The following is a 22,521-nucleotide window of genomic DNA, read 5'->3' on the forward strand; positions in this document are numbered from 1 at the left end:
GGTCCATGAAAACGTTCCTACCTTAGGATTTAGTGGTGAGATTGCAGGTGTCCCAATGATTACATACAGTAATATCTAGAAATACCTTATTGAGGACGTCGAGGATAAGAAACAGGTACTAAAAAGCCCATTGTCAAGGGGTATACCTTTTTTAAATCTGGTCATGTTCTGCAATTATTTTCAATGGAGAACAATAACAAACATTATGTGAAAAGTAAAGTTATGCCATCAATGACCAAGAAAAAAATTTACACTGTTCACATAATAATAAAACCAAATGGCCCGGAGATGTCCTTAAAGCAATGTGTGGATGCCCAGCAGGGATAGACGGAAGGTGTAACCACCTAGCTGCCACTTTATTTGCCACGGAACACCAATTTACAATGCGAAATAATGTAAACACTGAAGAGAATGACTCGCACAACTCACCATGTACATCTCAACTTTGCACATGGAATATCCCTAGTAGGAAACGCAAAGTAGAGCCTTAACCAATTCAGTCTATTCACTTTGAAAAACATGAGTATGGAAAAGAAGTTAAACATAGGGAAAGAGAGGCTCTTGATGTTAGAGCCCCACATCAAAGAAATCTCAACAATGAGAGTCAAAAACTGTTTTATGAGAAAGTTAAGGAAGTTGAAAAAATAACTGGTAAAAGAATGGGATTAAGTTACATCCTCCCCCATGACCTCCCACAAAATCAATGTAGTGAAAGCTCAAGCACAACCACATTAATGAGTGATCCAGATGAACATCTATGGAATTTACATTCACCTGTGAAAAATGGACCAATGTCACTAAATGACATTGCACAAAAAGCTGAGCGTGTCAAAAAGCGCCTGTTTGATTCAGTTCAAATTTGTGCGACGTTTCGACCTCGCTGAGGTCATTTTCAAGCTGATGAAATGTACTAAATTCAAGACGTGGGAATGATAAAAGCGATAAAATATGGAAATATGTAAACACTAGGCGTAAAATGGAAGTGATAATATTACAAAGGAGACAATACGAATAAATTAATATGAGAGTTGACGAAAGTAAAACTATAAATTATACGAAGATACCGTAAATTATTAAAAAAATAGCTTTGCACGGATTGAGTCCGACTGTTTGTTCAAGCTTGGCTTAATTTCTTTTATAAAAAGCATCTCGTAAATTAGGCAGTCCAGTTTACTTTTGCATTTCTTCAGGATTTTGAAACCGTGATGCAAGTCATTTGGGGTATGCCCATGCCGTTCTTTGATGTGGTTCCCGATTGAAGACTGAGACGCTTTGTGTTCTTCAGCACGTTGGTAGAGGTGCCGGCATGTGTAGCCGACATAGTCTGCATCGCACAGACCACACTTGAAATAATACACAATGCGCTGCTGATTAATGATGTTGGGCTTCTTTTCCGTTGGTTTTCACGGCTCATATCCGATCTCTCTGTTAGTGTACACAGGGGAAATGTCAGTTCCAATTTTTCGGCTTAGGTCACCAAGTTGTACGGAAGTTGCACCTTCGTACGGCATTTGCTGATGTTTGGTCCTTAAAAGGAAGTATAATTCGCACGGGTGTTTTTTTCTCGTCAGACGTTTAATTGACCCTAGATCCCCAGACACTTTTTTCGTGATGAAATTATTATCACTAATTTAATCCAGGTTATAAAAATATCAGACACTGTAGTAACAGACACACTAAATCTGTCTGCCAAATCCCTTTCTAGTAGACCAAGCCTAAGGCGTTAAAGTGCACCTAAACCCAAACATTTTTTTTCGCTTAACGAAATAAACTTATTATTTGGAGTACTTCTGTGCAAAAATTTTTTAATTTGCTCAAATCTTTAATTTTCTGTGCCCAGTCAAAATACGGAAAATCGGCCGCCATCTTGCCCCACGACCGAGTTTAAAGAGGAATGGCTCTAGCGGGTAATGTGACGTCAAATCGAGAACACGAAAGTCTGCATTTCACACATTTGCACTTGTTTGGGAAGGTTGTCGTCGATATTGTCCGAAATATGCCGACTAGGTGTGTTGTATGAGGAATGTATGAAGCGCGATACACTCTTGCAAATTTCGCACGTTGCTACATCCTTCTACAACACACTTAGTCGGCATATTTTCGGACAATATTGACTACAACCTTCCCAAACAAGTAAAAATGTGTGAAATGCAGACTTTCTTGTCCTCGATTTGACGTCACATTACCTGCTAGAGCCATTCCTCTTTAAACTCGGTCGTGGGGCAAGATGGCGGCCGATTTTCCGTATTTTGACTGGGTACAGAAAATTGAAGATTTGAGCAAATAAAAAAATTTTTGCACAGAAATACTCCAAAAGATACGCTTATTTCGTTAAGCGATAAAAATGTTTTGGGTTTAGGTGCACTTTAAAGTACAAGAGTAGTGTATTCCTGTCAAAGTGATAACTTCCTTTTCCTACCTGATTTTCTATTGACAAAGTTTACTCGTTCATGACCACCATAACTTAGGTTTTCAGCTTTAGCTTTCAGAGTATCGAAGCAAAAAATCATTGTAGCATAAATAGGAAATCCTGTATAAAATGAAATGGATTCATCGTTATCCTTGTAATCGTCTAATTCGAATTTTGGCTCATTTTCAACTTTATACTTCAGTTGATCTAGTTTGCTGAACAAAGTTGTTGTTTACATTCTTCCAAATCTTTTTCAAGTGACTCGAGTTTTGCCTTAAGGTCCTTCAGGGTTTCCACATTGTTCGCTTCCTTCTCCGAACGATGTACTTGATCAGTTTTGTCCTCTATTCCATCTCAATAGTATCTTCTGGGACAATCACATCTTTAGGGTTTCTTTGCTGTTCAATCTCCTTTAGAAGGGTTTCGCTGGACTCCTCGACATTGTGGAGTTCAACACAAACACTTTTGGTCGAAGAGGGTTTTCGTCTCTTTCTTTTGGCCGTTACGTCGTGCTTAACTAGCTCACGACGTTTTGATTTAGCTTTAGTCCATGGAAAAATTGATGGGAGTTCTGTACGACTCATCCTTTCGCCTTGCGGAAAATGTTTGCCGCATATTTTTGTACTCGACGAGTGTATTCTAAGATTAAGGTTTCGTATCAACTTGACATACTTATTTGTGCAACGAGGCACACAGCACGGCAATTTCCCCATGTTTTTCTTTAATACTTTGGCTCGCGTATCCAAAAACAGCCCCAGGGTGCTTCGCGAGTTAAGTTCCGCCCCAGTCTCCAGTTGAATTCCGGAAAGAACGATTCGCGGGTTGCGTGATCAGCGCTACATCAACGACATGATAGAACAGCGGCGTGAAGCGCATTTCAATAACACGAAACCTGCTGGCTTGTTGAGCTTTTCATCTGAGTAACGATTTTATTTCGTTTACCATTTTCCTTAATTATGTAATACTTGGATCCGGCCTTTTTGCTCAAGGTCAGTGTGGGAACTTTCCGCTCGTAAGAGATCCAATACTATTTACTTCAAATTTCTCCAGTAAATGTGACGTTTTAATCCATTAGATAAACAACTTTTATAATTATATGTTTTGAGAACCTTTTTTATGTTTGACTCGGGGATTAAGGCGATGCATGACATTACAGTTGTTTAAGAAAGTATCAGCCAATGGAAATCACAGTAAAATTCGAAAGAAACCGCTATTCCTCAATTGAAAGGCTCACGAAGCCAGGGGTTCTTTTTAAGCATGATGTGACTAAAGTGGTACTGGTCACACAATTCGTCGTTAATTATCTCATATGGCCGTCACGCGTCACGGCAAACCCCTTTATTTTGCCGCCTTCGGGAGTGTTCTATAAAGGCACATACCGTTGATATATTGATACTTTGACCTTGCTTTAATGGTAAGCCACACTACAAAAATTTCAGTCAGTGTTGAACAAGAAGTAGTTATGAAGAAAGATGTTTTTGCGTCATGTCACGAGCGTGGGTCAGACAAAAATATTCAGAGTTCCGGTGAGGAATCGAACCTCAGACTTTCGTATTCAGCATACCGATGCTATATCACTGAGTTACAGTGACACTTCGGTAAGGTAAGCCATTTCCTTTTTCGGTGTGTACTATTTAATAATATAATTAGTCCGGCATTCGCACGCGATACACATTGGAGTTCTCTCCTCATGTGATTTATGGCTTTTAGTTCTTGCCGCAACACTACAGAAGACGATAAACATCTCACAATCTCTTTAAGATTGCGCGTGATCAAAAAAACGTTATCCTGCAGGAATTTTTTAATAGGTCTTTACTGCCTTTGAGATAAATTTCCATTTCCACGAAGTAAAAGCCAAAAATGTTGGCTCCTTCATAAACTTGTCAGCTTAAAAATAACTTATAGAACCGTCTGTCTGTGAGCAGCCGTTGCCAACCATAGGCAAGCATATGAACAATTTAGAACCGTTAAGAAAAAACTGAAAATTGATAAACTGTCTTTCAAATGGTAACTACATCAATTTTGTTCATTTCAAACGGATTTTTCTCAGAAAAGATGCTTGATAGGTTCCATTTCAAAAGCGGTTCTTAGAAAGGTCGGGCATGATTCTTATATCGATCAAAACTAACTCTTAACTGTTTACTGGGAAAGCCCCTTTTCTATAAATTCTGTGATAAAGAACCAATCAAACGCTTTGTCTCTGTAACACTATCGTATCGAGGGATCTACTTAAATGACTGCGCCATTCGGAATTAACAACCAATGCAGTGGCGCCTTCTCTAGCGACTGCATCCCCCCTACGAAGAAACTGTGTTAAGCAAGGCCAGATCTCCAGGTTAGAAATGTTTTTTCATTGTATAACGAAATTAGCTCTCCAACCTTACAGCATTTTAATGTGTAATCCTCTGCTCCATATAATACACAATCTAAACATGTGATCTACCAACGCTTACTTTTAGTGGGTAAGTTAGGTTTTCTAAACATTATTCGGCGCTAGCTCACCAACTTACTTCAATATCTTCATGCCTGATCAATCTCAATTCTAAATCCGAAACTGCTTTATTAAAAGCTTAAATTTGTCCGGTGATCTCCTTGTAATAAGCATTCATCACTGATTCATATCGATATTTTTCTTACAATTGATTTATTACCATCGTGAAAATAAATGTAGGTCTTACTCATTACTTCATCAGAGAATCGAAGAGAATTCAGTGTGATAATTTATCTAGAACTGTTCCTAAACTTTCTAAGTTATCACAGTGTTGTACGACTAATGGATAAATCTTACCGGTTCCGTAGAGAATATTAATTTTTTTTTTTTTTGAACGAATTGTGTCTGAGAAAAGTGTAAACATCAATGGCCGGTAGATAGATTTTGAGAATCTTGTTGTTGTTTCGGAGTAACTTGCAAGCATTGAATGTGAATCAGCCGCCGATATCCGGCTCTAAATATTTTTTTCCGAACTCAAATAGGAGATATCTCGTTTTCGGGGAAAACGACATACGGGCGAAGGACTTTTCCCAGAAGAAATCTGATATGTTCCATTTACAAAGCCGTCGTGTTATTGAAAAGGTCAGGGCATGATAGAGACAAACATTTTATTAACTGAATGCCTAAAAGGAAAAGCCGTGCTTCTACCGTGAAAGGATAGAGTGCAATTGTTAGAGTTACAAACTCATTTGAGAAGATCAACGCTAAGCTCAAGAACAATGTGCAAGCTTAAATTGAAATAAAAAATAACCATGATCGAGACGAAGACTGTAATAACTGAATGCCTAAAGGAAAAGCCGTGTTTTGACCGTGACAGGATAGAGTGCAACTGTTAGAGTTAATAACTCCTTTGAGAAGATCAACGCTAAACTCAAAAACAATGTGCAAATTTGAATTGAAATAAAAAATAGCCTCATAAGCTAAGGCTGCATACAAGAATTTTCATCAGAAGCATCGGCGTCTTCCATTTTTTGAAAACTAGCAGGATTTTTGCCCTATGGATTTCTTAGAATTAAGAGCTTTGAGCTATGCTAGTATTATCGGATGTTTAAGGTTTAACTTTTCTTTTATAGGCGTTTGATATGGGAAAGCTGTGAAAGATTAATAGCTTCTCATGGTATTACATCTGATGATTTTATCAGTGAAATGACTTTCTGTAATCTTAGGTTTCGACCACATCTTTTTTGCATCTATGGCTTTCAGACGGTGATGAATAATTTGGAATTGCTTTACAGAATTTCACGGACTCCCTTTAGCTGAAGGGAATTATACATTCTGTTTTTGTATGGGGGAAGACTACCTTAGCTTCATGAACAGAGATCTCGTGAAAAACAAAGGATTAGACGCCGCCAAAGATTTGATGCGAAACGCGGAGGAGCTTGAGAATATTGAGAAGAAATTAGAGGAAGAAGGATCGATCTAAATTGAGTCAATGGATACCAAAACTTTGCAACGATGATGATAAAAGCTATAAGCTTTGAAAAGTCGAACTTCGATATCAAAAGCCTTGCACAGAGAGGTCGAGAAACTAACTAAAGCCAAAGATAAAAATATTTTAGACATATTCTGTACCAAAAAACTTCAATCATTGAATAGTATATTAAAAACTAAAACTGATTTCTGCAGCTGATGTAGTATTTAAATCCTTTAAGAATAGAAAGTTGGCACAAGTGTTTAGGAAACAGAAAGTCGATCAAAATCACTGTAAAGTATTAAAGGGACTTCTACTTCCATCATAATCTCAGCTATACTTGAAATGCAGACCGTGGAATTTAATGGAACAGAAGAGGCTGGAGCAAACTGATGTTAGGAAATTAAAGTCAAAACAAAATATTGACGAGCAAAGCGTCAATTACAACGCATAGCGCCGGATTGTACGATACCAAAATCACATTTTTAAGTTAGACTTACCTGTATAAAGGGAAAGCCGTGTTTCTATCATGACATGAAAGGAGGCGCTATTAGATCTAGAGAGTTACTGACTCCTTTGAAAAGATCAACCAAATTGAAATTGAAAAATCATCTCTATAAACCAAGGCTATAAACAATAAATTTCAACAAATATATCGCCGGTCCATAAAAATTCTTTGCCCATTTTCCAAAAATTCGCATGTTTCTTAATTGCCACATGGATTTCCCAGAACTGAAGAGCTCCGAGCTATGCTAGTATTTCATATCAGTCGAATGCTTCATTTAATTGTTTTTCTCCGTGTATTCTGTTCAGACTTAATAAACAGTGGAAGAGTAATTATTTTTACACCGTTTTATGAGGTGATTTAACTCTGATTTTAACGTTACAGCTTTCTGTAACTTAAAGTTTGGTCCAATATCTTAGTGAAATGAATAGTTTTGGAATTGCTCAAAGGATTTCACGAGCTCGATGGCTCAATAAGGAGATAATGTTGCTTTCATATGGGAGTAGAAGATCAGAGTTCTGGTGGCCATATAGAGCAATCATTGACCTGAACGCTAAATTTTGAACATTTGAATATCCTTTAGCTTCGGTTTTATCCAGTTTGCGGGGATATCCTTGAGGAAAAAACTAAATAGCCTTGCATACTGAGATAGAAGCTTGCTAAAGGCAGAATATGAACACACATTAGAAATCTTTTGTAACAGAATTCAATCCGCAATAGAACCGAATACAAAGGCAAAATTTCTTCAGCTGATGTATTATTTTCATTCTGTATGAACAAAAGGTTTATATTTACAAACGTTTTCAGGTTTTCAGGTTTTCAGGTTTTCAGGTCAGGCTATGTTTAACTCGGGGACAATGGTAATGGATAAGAGTTTAAAGCTATTCAGGAAAGAGTGAGTCATTTGAAATCCCCGTATATTCGCAAGAAACTTAATTTATTTCCATCATAATCTCAGCTGAGAGGAGACCGAGAAATTCAATAAACTAGGCATACAACAGAAGAGGCTGGAGTATGACCAGGCTCTAAACACTATGAAAACAAAATATTGGCGAAAGCAAATCGTTGTTACTCGATAATAACAACACATAGCGATTGTAGGATACCAAACAGAAATGGTCACCTTACAAGCATCAAATAAAAATTACATGCAACAACAAGGACAATAAAGGCATATTAATCTCCTAAATATCTGCCTGCGTATGGGAGTGCTGTTTAGAAATCTATCTTTGGATGTTTCTCCTAGAGATACGCGAGAAGTTTGTTGAATGTACTAAGTTGGGGAGGCTGATCCATAATTGGGCGCCATTGCAACTAAATGTACGCTTTAAGTAGTCAGTTCCCAGTATGGTAAGGGACAATTTTTCCTTTGTGTCGTGGACATAGTAACTCGAGTTTCCCCGCGTAAACGCATTACAGAAATAAGCTAGGGAGAGATCATTATTCCAATTGTATATTTAGTTTACTTTCTCTTTTCCCCTCCTAATGACCTTCTCTAATTGATTAGTTGTCCCAATCAAGCGAGTCTAGAAGATAACTAAAACTCATATCTTGAGCCAGTGAATGACAATGTGGACGACGCAGTTCTGTAGCTTTATCAATTATAACTCGGAGCTGTTGCGAAAAGCCATCCCATACAATGGTTCAATCAAAGGACGGTTCAATAGGACCTCCCTGTCTATCAGTAGCTGTTTGCATGGAAATAAATGGCCTGTCTCGTTTAAGTCCATGTATCGAAAGTCGACCAGACTACTTTACAAATCTCATCGTGTAGGCCTTGCTGGTCGTTTGGTTTGTTCGGACGCCGTCTATATTAATTTTTATTGCGTGGTCATTAAAATTATTTTGTCCTTGAGCTAATCATCAGAAACTCTGTTTAGGCAGCATAGGTGCCTAACCTGTTAGCTTTAAGCTAAAGATCAATATGTATTCATTCCATCATTATTGACTTGAGTCTCAAGATCAGCTAGTTAGAGGCAGAAGAGAAACATGCAATAATGTGGTTGGAATTCATTCTATGGGAGCCCATAGCCAAGCAATTTGGTAGTTCGTTTATGTGGATCAGGAAGAGAGAAGAGCTAGCTCATTACTCACTCGGCCTGAGGTAGAAAGGAAGTTATTTACATTGCATCTTTGCACACGACTCCACAAAATCTCGCCCACGGCAGGAATTACATATTTTAATTTGAGCGTTTGTTTCTACTCAAAATGTACTCCTTGAGGATGATAAGCAATGGTCTTCTCAAATTAAAGGGAGCTTTCATTACTGGAGAGCAATGCGCAACATCCCGTAGAACGGCTAAGAAGGAGAGAAGATAATGAGCAATGGACAAAAAATCGTATTTTTCGGGCGTAATCAAGTACTTTTCCCGATATCAGCAATTCTAAGAAAGTTTAAGTATCAGTGTAGTCTAAAATGGGGTTGCACAATGCTCACGAATACTCAAGCAGGTCTAGTGTGCGCAAAGCTTTTCAGAATACAAATGGAAAATCATCTGAATAATTGACCATGTACACATCCCCCCTTCCCTAAAAAATTCGCAGCGGATTATTTCAAAGGGGAGATAGTAATTGAAACGCGCTAAAACAAACTGAGACAAAGCCTCGACCTTTATGAGTATCACGTGCACAGAAGCATTCTTTATTCGTATAACCAGGACTGCAATGCCAGCTGTTCTCAACACTTTTGCAAAATCATAACAAAGAGTGGTATCGATCGATATGCTTAACTAACAAAGCTCCAACTTTTTTGATACAAAACTTATTGACACTCAGCAAGTCTATGAATGACTAATATTACAGAATAGAGATTTTGGACTTTAGCATTCACCCTGTTAAAGCCGCTTTTTTAAAGCGGGATTGGCCTTTTTCCAGAGTCATCCAGGAAATTTCATCGACGCGAAAGTCTCATATTTCTTATCTCCTCGAAATGAAACTAAAAATGCGAACCAATCAAATAAGCTTGTTTGCCCGTAAAAAAATACTTGGCATAGATCTGATTGGCTCCGCAGAGGAGGCTCATCAGAGACGCGAACGTTACTTGATTTCACTGCAGTCATTGATCAGAGTTACAGATATCCTCGAGCAGATCGTTTACATCAAAAGGTGAGCCTTTGATTTTTATCCTCTAGCTTTTCAATGCAGTCGACGTCAGTAATACTGAATTCATAATCTCATCGAACTAGAAATATGTGCATAGTAAACCACATAAATGTACTTTCGTCTGAATTTCGGCAATTGATGAATGTAAAAGTTTACCCTGCTGGTCCTTCGGAAAAGGGCTAATCTCTGTGGAATGTTTTTCAAGGGACTGAAGATGTGAATAAAATCCAGCCTTTTCGAAGAAAACAACGAAATATTTGGTTAGCCTAAAACCGACGGCATATGTTCCTGAATGAGGAAAGGGGAGGGGTGGTTTTTTGCATATTTTTCGCACTTCAATGTACACGAGGTGATTTTCATTTTAAACGTTGATGAAAAATATTCTTAGAGGAATAACTGAAAAGTTACCTGTTCTAATTTGTTCACTGACAATTTCGCTAAATTCTCAGAAAAAGCAAAGCTTTTGAGTGAGAAATTTAAAAAATAAAAGGAGATCAATAACCAAGAGGTGAACATGGTTTGGCCTTTTTCCAGAACTATCCGGCCAATTTCACGTGAAACAAAGACTTAACTACCTCTAGGATAAGTCCTCATTTTCCAATAGTTAAGACAGTTAATTATCAATTCAAGTAATTTTTTTCATTAATAGAAAAGCAAAGCAAGAGTGAAATTTTCTTAGTAAACATTTTTAACAGTTATTAAAAACATCTGATTGATTCCCTTATAACTGCTCGTGACGACATCGCTCGCTAGCGAAAGTGAATAGTCTGAATGGGAAAAGAAGTTCCCACTCAATTTCTCAGTTTGTCTAAAGAGGATGCAACAAAATATGAATGCTGCAGAGTAAACGTTACTCGCACTCATAGATATGGAGTGTCACTCTCAAAACAGAGTGGCAGTTCAATCAATTTCTCTCAAGAAAATCGTGTAAGTTTTTGGGTTTAAAACGGGTTAAACAATGCGTAACAATTCTTAAAAGCAACAAAACCCCTTTTACCCGTTATGAACTGATTTCCCCGAAAGTAATTTTCATTTTATGGCTCCCTCATCTAACATACATCCAAAACCTTTTTTTTTTTCTCTAATTTCAGAGTAACTATAGAAAATATTACGAATATCTCATTTGCTTTCTTTTTTTTTTTTTTTTAAGTCAAATGAGACGAAAGAAAAGTTGGCTTTTATATTTGGAATGGTCACAGCAGAGGGTAAATTATATGAGCAATTAATTATTCCACAAAGAGAAAACCGAAACAAGTATGGCCTTGTCTTGGAAAACAATTACGTGAATATCTGCCACTGAAACCCCATTAGTTTTTTGGCGAAAGTGTCAACTTTCATGAGATATTACGGAAGACTTTCGTCGGTGTTCTTTCCCAGAGGAGTCGTAAACAGCAATACTAATTTAGGGAAACAATTAAACACCATGTTTGTCGAATTTCTTTTACTCTACTCTAGTAAGTTTTTCATGATTGTATGCCAAACTGTGCTCGCCATAACTGAATTAGCCAAATCAGTGGTTATTTTACATGAAAACGAATAATCTAGATAGCACTCTTTGCTTACAACATAAAGCACTTTTAGCGATCGCAGGAATTTCATCAAAAGAAGATTTCATTGTTCTCGTTTCCACGAATTGAAACTAAAAAGTGCGAACCAATCAAATGAAAATGCTTGCGTGTAAAAATCGTAAACAGTAGGCTTTACGTAGATCTGATTGGCTCTGCAGAGGAGGCTCATCGATGATGTGAACGTAACTTGATTTCACTGCGGTCATTGATCAGAGTTACCGATTTCCTGAAGTGGCTAACTGCCAAGGGCTAAATCTAGCTGCTTTTACATCGGAGCATATTCATGTAGACTAGTACGTGTAAATGACAAAGTTTTCCTTTTCGACTTCGCCGGAAATTGGCGGATCTTTGTCGACTTCGTCTTACTCATTTTTAAATTAAGTAGATTTACTTTTTCCCTTCTCTGCAATTTAACTCCTAATTCGCTACGAAAATCTCAGATTCCAACCTCTGAGCTTAATTTTAGTGGGTGAATTAGGTTACCTAAATATCATTCGGCACTAGCTGAGTTCATCAATACCTTATTATCTAATAAAGTCTTCAAAATTAAGTGCGAGGTTTTTAAGCAATGGATTTGTCCCGCAGTTTTCTTTGACAATCAGTCGATGCAAACTGCGCAAACCGCCTTCCCTCTTACCACGTGGATATTTTTTTTTAATTTGGAGATAACAACTTGAATTAAATCAGAGCCATGCTGATAATTTATTCCAAATTCCTCTAGTTTCTCTGTTAGTTTCGAGTCTTCTTTTCATTGAGACAGATTTATGTTTTTCTATGTGATTAAACCTAATGATTTTGTCAGTTAAATAACTTTTCCTGATCTTGAGTTTCGTCGACTTACTTGACATCTAATCATTAATGATATGCTTGGGCAAACAAATGATGAAAACATTTTTCCCTCTAATGACTCTATTATGATGATAGGGTTTTAGGTGTCTATTGGGGTATCGACCCTCTAAATACTATCTCGAATAGCCTCAGAGTTTTTCAAATTAAGACACGGATTTTCGTAAAATACCTATATAAATCAGAAATTTTACTTTCATGCATAAAAATAACTGCTGGTGCATTTTCAATTTCAGCCCTTTTTGACTAATTTTGATCATTTGAAATCGCATGCTAGAAGCATAACTTTGTTGCATTTTGTTTCACATAGGCTTTTGTTTTCTCTTTTATTATTTCGCAACCTTATCTAGTAGTAGTTTAAAGCCTATCATGCTTGTAAAAACGAGTTGAAAAATGATTGAAAATCGTTTTTGCCAATTTGCGCCAGATTTATTAGAGATCTTTCTTTGTGTTGCCCCCTCGCAAAGTTTATCAATGAATTTTATTCTTCCTTTATCATTCTGTTTAAACTCAGCCAACTGAAATTTGATATTATTAACAAGTAAGTCATATCTATCTAATATTGTATTTTTGTGAAATTCATGACATGCTCTCTTGATCTATTTCTCTTAAATCCTCTTCATTTGTTTCACAGTCTGGTGCCCTAAAAGGCGGTGGCAGTTGTTCAAAATCAGGTTTTATATAAAATTTTTAGGAAAATGATGTAAATAAACAGGAATTATAATTTTAACTGCTTTTCTGCATTTTTACTGCTGTGACTTTAACAATGGCTCATCTGCGTCAAACAAATCTCCTAAATTTAAATCTCAACTGACCTCATCATAGATTCCACAATCTTGGAACACTTCTCTTGAGTATTATTTTCTTTTTTCGCTTGGGTGTTAATTTAAACAATATTGGCAGGAATGACATCATGTAACTTGCTTGTAATTTTCTTCAAAGTTTTTTCTAAAAATGCTTTTCTCACCTGTCCACCACCTTTTATCTGTTATTACATCATTCTTCGCTTATTACATTTAATTTTATTTTTTATTTAGTTCTGATATTTATTTTGCGAATTCTTTTCACTTATCCAAACTAATCATGAATCACACTAAATAAACGAAACTTTATTGGCAGTAAAACCCAAAGTACAACTCTCAGTTGAAAGTAACATAATGTATTTATATAAAGTTGAAAACTATAATAGGCAAGGAAAAAACTGACTAAAAAAAATTGAATTCATGCCAGATGAATGCTTCGGAATGATAATTTGTGCACTATCTGGTTCTGGAAAAACTAACCTACTTATTGACATGATCTACACACTTCTTTACTCCGACAAAATTTATCTTTAAGCTAAAAACTTGACTTGGAACAAAAAACATATTAAGACCTTTTACAAGTCCTAGAACAGATAAACAAAGAGGTAGGTTATAAAGTTATAACAACAATTTAATTGATGATAATATCGTTCCAGTAGAATATTTAAGTGATAATAGTCTAGGGTGGTCATGTTTGTGAAAAAAAAATATCAAAAGCATGTAATTTGTTTAAAATTTCTTTAAAATTACCTTACTAACGCTGAATTTTCAATAACAAAGGCTTGAACTGCTCTAATTTCTGCATTTATAATTTTCCTTCTGTAAAGAAAACACAAGCATTTTCAGAGAAAAGTAAATTGAAGAAGGCAACTAAAGAGCCTTTCTCTTTCCTATACATTGATAAACCGAGAAAATTAATCGTTTAAAAACTGTAAAGAAGTAATTGAATAATGTGGTGTTATAATAAAGGAATTACTCAAATGGATTACTAAGCTATACTGTTGCCGATGAAAAAAAACAAGACTTACAGATGATGGAAATTGTCTTGTAGAACGTAAGAAATTAGATCTAGGTGATGTCAGTGGTAAAGTAAATATCATATAAACCGAGAAGCCAATTTTTTGTAGCTAGATGGAAATGACACAACGACAGAAGACTTTAACTTCAATGGAAACAAACTCATATTTTCGGGTGAAATTGATATGGACTCATAACATGCATGGGTGATCCTCTTACTTATATTGATATTGTTAATTTATAATCATTATGTAAGACAAACTTCAAAATTCAATCTTCTTGAAGCCAGACGAAAACGTTTACGCGCATAAAAAACTCATAACAGAACTTTGCAATGCATTAATACATTACTTCGACGACACATGCAATGAACAGACAAACGCGTTACTCGCACTACTGTCTAAGAAATCGAATAATTGACTTGTAAGTGAGTAACAATCTATTAATTGGCTCAAACGATCCAAGTAAAGCAAAACATGCTGTAAATTTATTGTATTCAAATGTTTATTTCACATGGAATACAATCAATTCTAACCTGAGTCTGCGTAGTAGAAAATTTTGAATTTTGAATGCACCAGCTAACGAAGGTAAAAGCTTATTGAAACTTGGAAATTACAATTAATGGGAGGAGATGAAATTATTACCAATGTGAAAAGAGCAACTTATGAAATTAGTTTGGTTTTTTTGGGGTGAAATGACATCAACAACTGATTTAAATATTGACTAGATATTATAAGTAAAAAGGAGTTTGATTTTTTTTTAACAAGATAAGGTAATCATACTCCTAGGATCAATAACTATAATAATAATTTATTACATTTAGTATAGCGCTTTAACTATTAAAATATTCTAAAGCGCTGTACAATATTAACTGTACTTTAAAAAAGTCAAAGTTCAAATAGTATCTAAGGCTAGATGGCATAAATAAGACTAGTAATAAGAATATAAAATTACAAATTAAAAACTTTCTTAAAAAGATAAGTCTTCAATTGTACTTTTAAAAGAGTAAATGTTCCTACAGTTTCTAAGACTAGATGGCAAGGCATTCCATTCTGTTGGTCCAGGATGGAAAAAGGCTCGATCGCCAAAAGTCTTCCGTGTCACCCTTGGGATTAGCAGCAATGTTTCAGAATCACACCGCAGGCTGTATCTAGTTCTAGGCCATTCAACGTGTTAAAAACTAAAAGCGCAATCTTAAATTCTACTCTAACTTTCACCGGCAACCAATGAAGTTCCCTAAGTACCGGAGTAATATGAGCAGACTTAGGAATTAAGCATGTAACCCAAGCCGCCGCGTTAAGAACTTTTTGAAGTCGATCATATTGATATTGCGGAAGCTTATACAAAAGAGCATCGCAATAATCTAAATGTGATGTAACAAACGCACGAATTAAACACTTTGTTGATTCTGCAGACAAATATTTCCTAATTTGCCTAATATCATTAAGCCCCCCAAATGCCTTACTGCACACCTTTCCTATATGAGCATTCATAGACATATGGTTATCAAACCATGCGCCAAGGTTTCTAACATGCTTAAGGGGTTGAATGTCACATTCACCCACTTTAATTGAAGGAATGGTAACCTTAGATAACTGCTGCGACGAACCGATGACTAGAAATTCTGTCTTTGAGTCATTAAACTAACTAGAACGAACTACGAGATAAATATCAAATTACAAACGAGACAAAGAAATGCAGATATTAAAAATAACATGAAATGGGGTGAATCGTCTTGACAATTTGCCAGTCGCCGACTTAAAAAGCATTCTTATAAAAACAATCGACTATCACAACTTCTATGATGGAACAGAGAATTAACTCTGAAGTGTAAATTAAAGTGCTAAATGAAACCCATGAGAAACCCACTCAGTGTTAGCCCTAGTAAAGGGCTAACACTCAGTGGTTAATTCACTTCAGAGTTAATTCTCTGTTAAAACACTTCAGAGTTAATTCTCTGTTAAAACACTTCAGAGTGAATGCTCTGTTGAAACACTTCAGAGTTAATTCTCTGTTAAAACACTTCAGAGTTAATTCTCTGTTAAAACACGTCAGAGTTAATTCTCTGTTAAAACACTTCAGAGTTAATGCTCTGTTAAAACGCTTCAGAGTTAATTTTCTGTTCCATAATTTGTGTTCTTAGTGCTACGCGGCACAACATTTATATATGTATCACAACTCTCGCTTAAAAACAAAAACTGATTTAAATGAAATTAACTCTTTTTTCAACATAATAATCTGGATATATCAACAAAGTTGAAATGGTAAATTAGCCACCGTAACGATAACAAAAGCTGACGTTTCGAGCGTTAGCCCTCCGACGAAGGGCTAACGCTCGAAACGTCAGCTTTTGTAATCGTTACGGGTGGCCAAATTACCATTTCAACTTTTTTGATATATCCAAATTATTTCGTTACTCCCACCGACGCAGCCCCGAACAGTTTCTTTCGAAACTATCAGCCTTTATTCTTTTTCAACAGTTAGTACCCTCCAATGGGTAAAATTTATCAATTAAGTTCTTAAAGATTGTCTTGTTCATGCAAATCAATATTTATGAATGTATTTTAAATTTTCTCTAACGTTTGCTTACCCAACTTTTTATCAAATAAAAGATTTAAGATAATTACCCAAGTATCTACTGAGATTCGGTAAAAATATCTGATAAAACTTTACAGGCAAACCTCTTTATCCTCATCTGTTTCGTTTAATGCTCAACAAGTTATTTGAAGTAAATGAGAAAATCAATTTATTTCATGGTCATTAGGCACCAAATGATGCTTTTCCATTGTTTTACTCAAAGCCTTAATCACATGATGCTCTGTTTGATAGATTGAAATTCTATTTACCTTATAACCGCTGTAACGAAAGACATTAACGTGATAGTACTTAATGAAATGACCACATTGGCAACATCATTTCTTAAGTCTTGTTTATCACAATGGCAACACTATTAGCTTCTTCTCTCTCTTTCTCACTAAAATACATGTCAAAAACTCAAACTCTTCGTAGGCTCCGTCTCCTGCAGGGTTAGGGGTAGGAGACGTTAATTTCCCACGCACGAGATTACTGTGTGGTGGATATCCTCCCCTGGGGTGGTATGGGTGGGTAGTCTTACGTTTTATACGTGAGCCTCTGGCTCGGGCAGTTGAGTAACCATGCCTCACGTAAAGACAATAAACTTGACCGTGATGCCGTAATGTCATTTAAGTGTTTAACTAGATGTGCTCCTGGATATTTATCTACACAATTAATTAGACGGTGTGATGTCACAAATCGTAGAACGCGAAGTTCTCAAATGTTTAACATACCTCGCTTTAGAACAGCAAGTGGCCAAAGGACTTTTTTCTATAGAGCAGTTACTTTATGGAATTCCTCATCTAACGATCTTAAACTTTGTGAATCGGTTAATGTGTTTAAACGCCGCCTTAGGTCTCGCCTCTTAAGTAACCTTAGCACTTCCGCTATTTAAGTCATTGCTCTATTTTAAGTCTGAAATATAATTTTTAGCTTAATTGTATAATTAACTTTTACCTTAATTGTATTGCCTCTGAAAATCCTCTTTGGGAAGTGGCAATAAAGCATGTATGTATGTAAATGTTTTGAATAACCCGGCTAATAAGAACAATTTGTCACGCGTAACTTCTTCGGACTTCGAGTGGCACTTGTACTCTTTAGACAACATGAATCTGTTTGAGACACTCGCATCATCAGCACACATGAAAAACAGACTAGACAATGGCTTTTTATTTCACACTTAAAGACTTATATCATGAAACGTGTCGGTCATTATAAAGTTTACATGCCATGATTTCTACGGACATCGTCTCTTGACAACAGCACCCATTCATGCCCACGGTTTCTAAGATTGTAGTTTCTTGACAACAGTGGACATTCATCTTCTGTGTTAAAAGCTAGTGCAAATTGGTTAAAAGCGATTTTCCATAATTATTTTACTCGTTTATAAAAGGATGAAAGGGTTTTGGGCTTATTTATGCATAACTATCCAAAAATTAAAAATGGTGGTGGGCGAAAATATGATTTTAGATGAAACTATGTGCAACAAATTTAAGCTTCAAGTATGAACAAAATTAGGTTCAAATATGTTAAAATGGGTCCAAAATCATACAAATACCAAAAAGGCACCAGTGGTTATTTTTATGCGTCAAATTGGAGTTTTTTATTTATTCAAACAAATTTGAAAAGTTTGGCATGTCAACTAGCATTTTTATGATGTGGGGATAGCGCCAGCAGGCATTTTTTTCTCTTTTTTTATCAAAACGAAAGTACTGATTTATTTAAGTAGTGTACAAAGACCGGGTACTTAATATTAAAAGGAAGAAAAAACACCTTAAAGAATTTTCATCGTGATAATTGTCCTGAAATAATTTACCACTATATCGTGTCACCATGACCATTGTTCGTTCCGTAGAATCATCTAAGCAATTTGATACCCAAATATGTTGTCCATAGTGATCGTTACAGAGTCATTGGTGTAACTCCAAGGGCTGCTCAGAGGAGCGGATTTATCCCTTAATTTTTCCAAAAAAGTTTTGAGACTTTTCAAAAACCATTATTGCATTATGTCGCGAAATTTACTATTAAAGTCTAACAGGCCAGAAATGTCTGGCTATCTGATGCAGTTCTTTATCATTCTTCAAACATTTCTTACAACGAGTGGAAGCAAAAATTTACTTACACCACACCGTCGAAAAAGCAAAGAAAGTTCTCCCTTCTTCTTTTGACTAAAGCTAACTGCTCTTCTTTCTGAGAATAAATCTGATTTGTTTTATTTTTCATTCTAGGTTTATCCACTCTTTCCAGCGAATCAGCGTTACTGGCTCAGAGGAAATCAACAAAATGTCAAGCTACTCTGAAAAGGAAAAGGTAAGTTATCACGTATCGTATTCGTATGGAACTTGCAATTATGTCATTCTGATAGAACAATTCTACATAAAGAACAAATTTCAACTACTTAGGCCAATCATAACCTGTTTACCTCCTCGCGTGCTGACCTAAAAACCAATTTCCAATTTTTTTTTCTTTGTTTGTTTTTTAAACAAACTATCAAAGTCAGAAAGTGTCATAATTACAATTCATTACAATGTTGGAGAGAAAGGTTAAAATTAAATGTCCTGGGGCGCTCTCTGGAACCATTTTGTGAGTGGGAACGAGGGGACTTCCCCTCTTGTACATGCATGATTTCTTTGAAAGTATGCCACATACACTTTTTTGGGTTCTGAGAGGAACGCTCGCGATGCTTTGGGATCCTATCTGCCAATACGCGACTTTGTTAATACTGGATGTACATGCATGTACATGCATGTACTTCGCTCTGACGAAGGGCTAACGCTCGAAACGTCAGCTTTTGTAATCGTTACGGTGGCCAATTTACCATTTCAACTTTGTTGATATATCCAAATTATTTTGTTAATACTGCTTCCAAATGAATGTTAGGACTTGAAAGAGATGGTACTAGCGTTAAATTTGATTCTCAAAAGCGATACGGAGTTTGGCTGGAAAATGAAAACTGAACTTGCTGACTTCAAGTAAGGTTTTACGACATTTGGGCTAAGATTTTTTTCAAATAAAATGCCGGCAGAACATCAAACGCCATACAAAACAAGATAAAAAAATCGTGAGATATCAAGGTGGGGTTTCTTCATTGACTGTGGCTTTTGTATGTCCAGGAAAGTGTGTAAATGATTCAATTTTTAGGTAAACCCATGAATACGAGAACCTGTAAGAACCTAGGTAGCTCAATTCACAATGAACACCGTTTATATAAGAACGTATAGAGGCTAACGGTTCTTATACACGGGTTTTTACGGTGCTAAATGTTTACTTCTCGGGGACCCCCCCTTCTTTGCCCAATATTTTGGGCAAAGAAGGGAGAAATAGGCGAGATTGTACATCAGTAAAATCGTGATACAACAGCGAAGGAAGCTGAAATTGTTAAAACTTTCTGCCACGAAATGTAAGTAGAAGAGTTTGTTTAAGTTTACGTAACTTTCGAATAGCTTCTGTTACTTTTCCATGTTCTCCTCGGCCCATCGTGAAGCAAAAGAAGGTTTGCAAACACATAATTTTAAAAACTGATTTGCAAAGCTTTTCAATACTAAGCAACAACGAAGATCAAGACGCGCGAACAACTTGCCTCTTGACCATTTCCATCGTTAAATAATCTGTGTTCATCTTTACGTCGGTACCAGCAAAGTCGCGTATTGACGACCGGGCAATCTGTCGACCTTACGTCCAGCGTGTGTCATTCCTTAAGATTAATAATTGATTAAGATACTTTTTTTGTAGATGGAACGTCAAAAAATGGACCACGACCTACAGAGCGTCGTACAAATGTTTTCGAAATGGCGTGATGAGGTAAAGCAGGAAGATAGAAGAGATCTCGACACGCTTGAAGAGAAAATGTTGGTATTAAGAAACGATGGGGAAGATACCGCCACGAGCCTTCGTTGGGCAGCCGAGAAACTAGACGAGGTATGGAGAGCATCAAAGAGAGCAAATGCTATAGGTACCAGTGCTGGATTAGTTTGAGGACTTCTTTCAATTGGTGGAGCAGTGGCAACTGTTATGACCGCAGGGACTGCCTCTCCCTTGTTGATTGCGGGGACGACTTTTGGAGTCGCTGGAGCCGCTACAAACATAGCGTCAACGGCCCTCGAGTCTTATTTGAACTCAAATGAAATAAAAAAGGCAAACAAACTCCTGGAGAAGACTATAGAGAGTGTCAACGAGGTAAACAGTTTTGTCAAGTATCTATTGAGCAAGAAAGAAAGTGTAAGGATTCTACACATGTATCACCTCGCCAAAACCTTCAATTTAGGAAGTCCTATGGTCAGGACGATTCTCCGTGAGATGGTGTTTTTCTCCCTAGGGAAACCAACTTACATGATACTATCAAGGTTTTCTGTGACCTGTGCAGCGAAACTGGCCAAGTATGGTTTGAAAGCCGCAACCCAAACTGCTACTCAAGGTGCAAAAAAGGCAGCTAAAAGTTCTGCTGACGATGTGTTTAAAGCAACGGGTGATGACATAATCCAAGCAGGTACTAAAGGGGTGGGTAAAGCCACTATTATTGTCAATGTTGCATTCGTGATATGGGATGCAATAGACTTGAGCTATACGATCAAAGATCTTATTGAAGACAAAGGATCTGCTGCAGCAAAACTTCTGAGGGAAAAGGCAGACGAACTCCAAGGTTTCGCAAAGTAAAAAAAAACACGAGAAAGAAAGAAGTCGAACTGATTGATTTACGTGGGCATAAACATTCTAAGTACTCCTTTATATTTGGCCTTAAGTTTTTGCAGTAATATCATGTGACTCCATTAAATGGCTTGCTTATTAGTATTTTATTTTTTGATTGCCGGAGAATTCTGATACGCATGGTCGACCATATGATATAAAGGGAAGAGGCGTAATATGGTAATATAGTATTTTCATAGTCATCCTATGGACTTTTTCGGGTGTAGGATTTTTACTAAGATAAGATTGCCATTGAGTGCCTGCTTAAAGGAGGCCATTTACTATTTGGCTGCAAACAAGGAGAATGATTTATTATCATCTCTCTGTCGGACATTGTAGCACATTTTTCGGGTTAAAAGTGTCTTATTCCGTTGAAATAAACCAACCAAAAGAGAGAATCAAGCAATCGTACGATGAAATCAGCCAATCAGTAAGACCATTTAAGACCGGAGCCATTTCCATATGTTATCGCTATTTTCTTGTAGCATTTATGAAAGAAATATCAAAGCATATTTTCGCCATTACAAAGCATAAAAACGAAGAAAGCTTGAAATCCTAGATAAAAGATTGCTCAGCCGTACAGAAACGTACTTTTCCGGAGGTTCTTAGTCGTTAGTCTTTTTTCAAGTGAAGCTTCTGTAAATAACGCTTGTAGCCGAGTTCTATGGCCGGTGAGGAAGTGCAAGTAAGTTCTACGGCTTCAAGCCAGACGCACTCAACTCAACCAGTTAAGCCAAACTGTTAGTTTAGCAATTTCAGAATTAATTTCAACAGCTTTATAGAATTTTCCTTTCATTTGTTTTGAAGCCTTTAGTTAATGGCGAGGTGTAATTTCTCGCTAGCTCAGCTTGATGATGTATACTCAGTGAAGAAAAATAAAGGCCATTTGAAATGAACAAACTTTATTGATTTCTTGTCATTTCCTCACCTTTTATTGTGTTAACGCCCTCAAAAATAATAATTATGGAAATACAGTCATTTTCTTGGACATGAAAGTGCTAGGGCTCTTCTCAGTGCCAATTTTAACCATCACCTAGCTACTCGAAATCAAATGACTCTGATTCGGAGCCCAAACATATTTATTTCCCCGAACATACGCGGTTGATCGAGT

The 22,521-nt window shown here is 36.5% G+C and overlaps 2 protein-coding genes across 2 annotated transcripts in view; one reads left to right on the plus strand and one right to left on the minus strand.

The window, feature by feature from the left end:
* LOC111336746 (uncharacterized) overlaps positions 1-22,521 on the minus strand; it is a 139,607-nt gene that overhangs the window by 50,104 nt on the left and 66,982 nt on the right. The window lies entirely within an intron of this gene.
* On the plus strand, positions 9,759-22,300 carry LOC148720831 (uncharacterized). The gene is made up of 3 exons (XM_088737678.1): positions 9,759-9,922; positions 18,956-19,037; positions 20,460-22,300. The coding sequence occupies exons 1-3, from the start codon at positions 9,759-9,761 to the stop codon at positions 20,700-20,702; spliced, it is 489 nt and encodes a 162-aa protein (XP_088593804.1). The 3' UTR covers positions 20,703-22,300.

The sequence above is a fragment of the Stylophora pistillata genome, chromosome 11 (genome assembly GCF_964205215.1).
Source record: "Stylophora pistillata chromosome 11, jaStyPist1.2, whole genome shotgun sequence".
In the NCBI taxonomy this organism is placed as follows: Eukaryota; Metazoa; Cnidaria; class Anthozoa; order Scleractinia; family Pocilloporidae; genus Stylophora; species Stylophora pistillata.

Coding starts and splice junctions, on each gene's coding strand:
- LOC148720831 (XM_088737678.1), top strand. CDS start 9,759: ATGCGAACCAATCAAATAAGCTTGTTTGCCCGTAAAAAAATACTTGGC. Junction 9,923..18,955: donor CAGATCGTTTACATCAAAAG/GTGAGCCTTTGA, acceptor TTTTCATTCTAG/GTTTATCCACTCTTTCCAGC. Junction 19,038..20,459: donor GCTACTCTGAAAAGGAAAAG/GTAAGTTATCAC, acceptor CTTTTTTTGTAG/ATGGAACGTCAAAAAATGGA.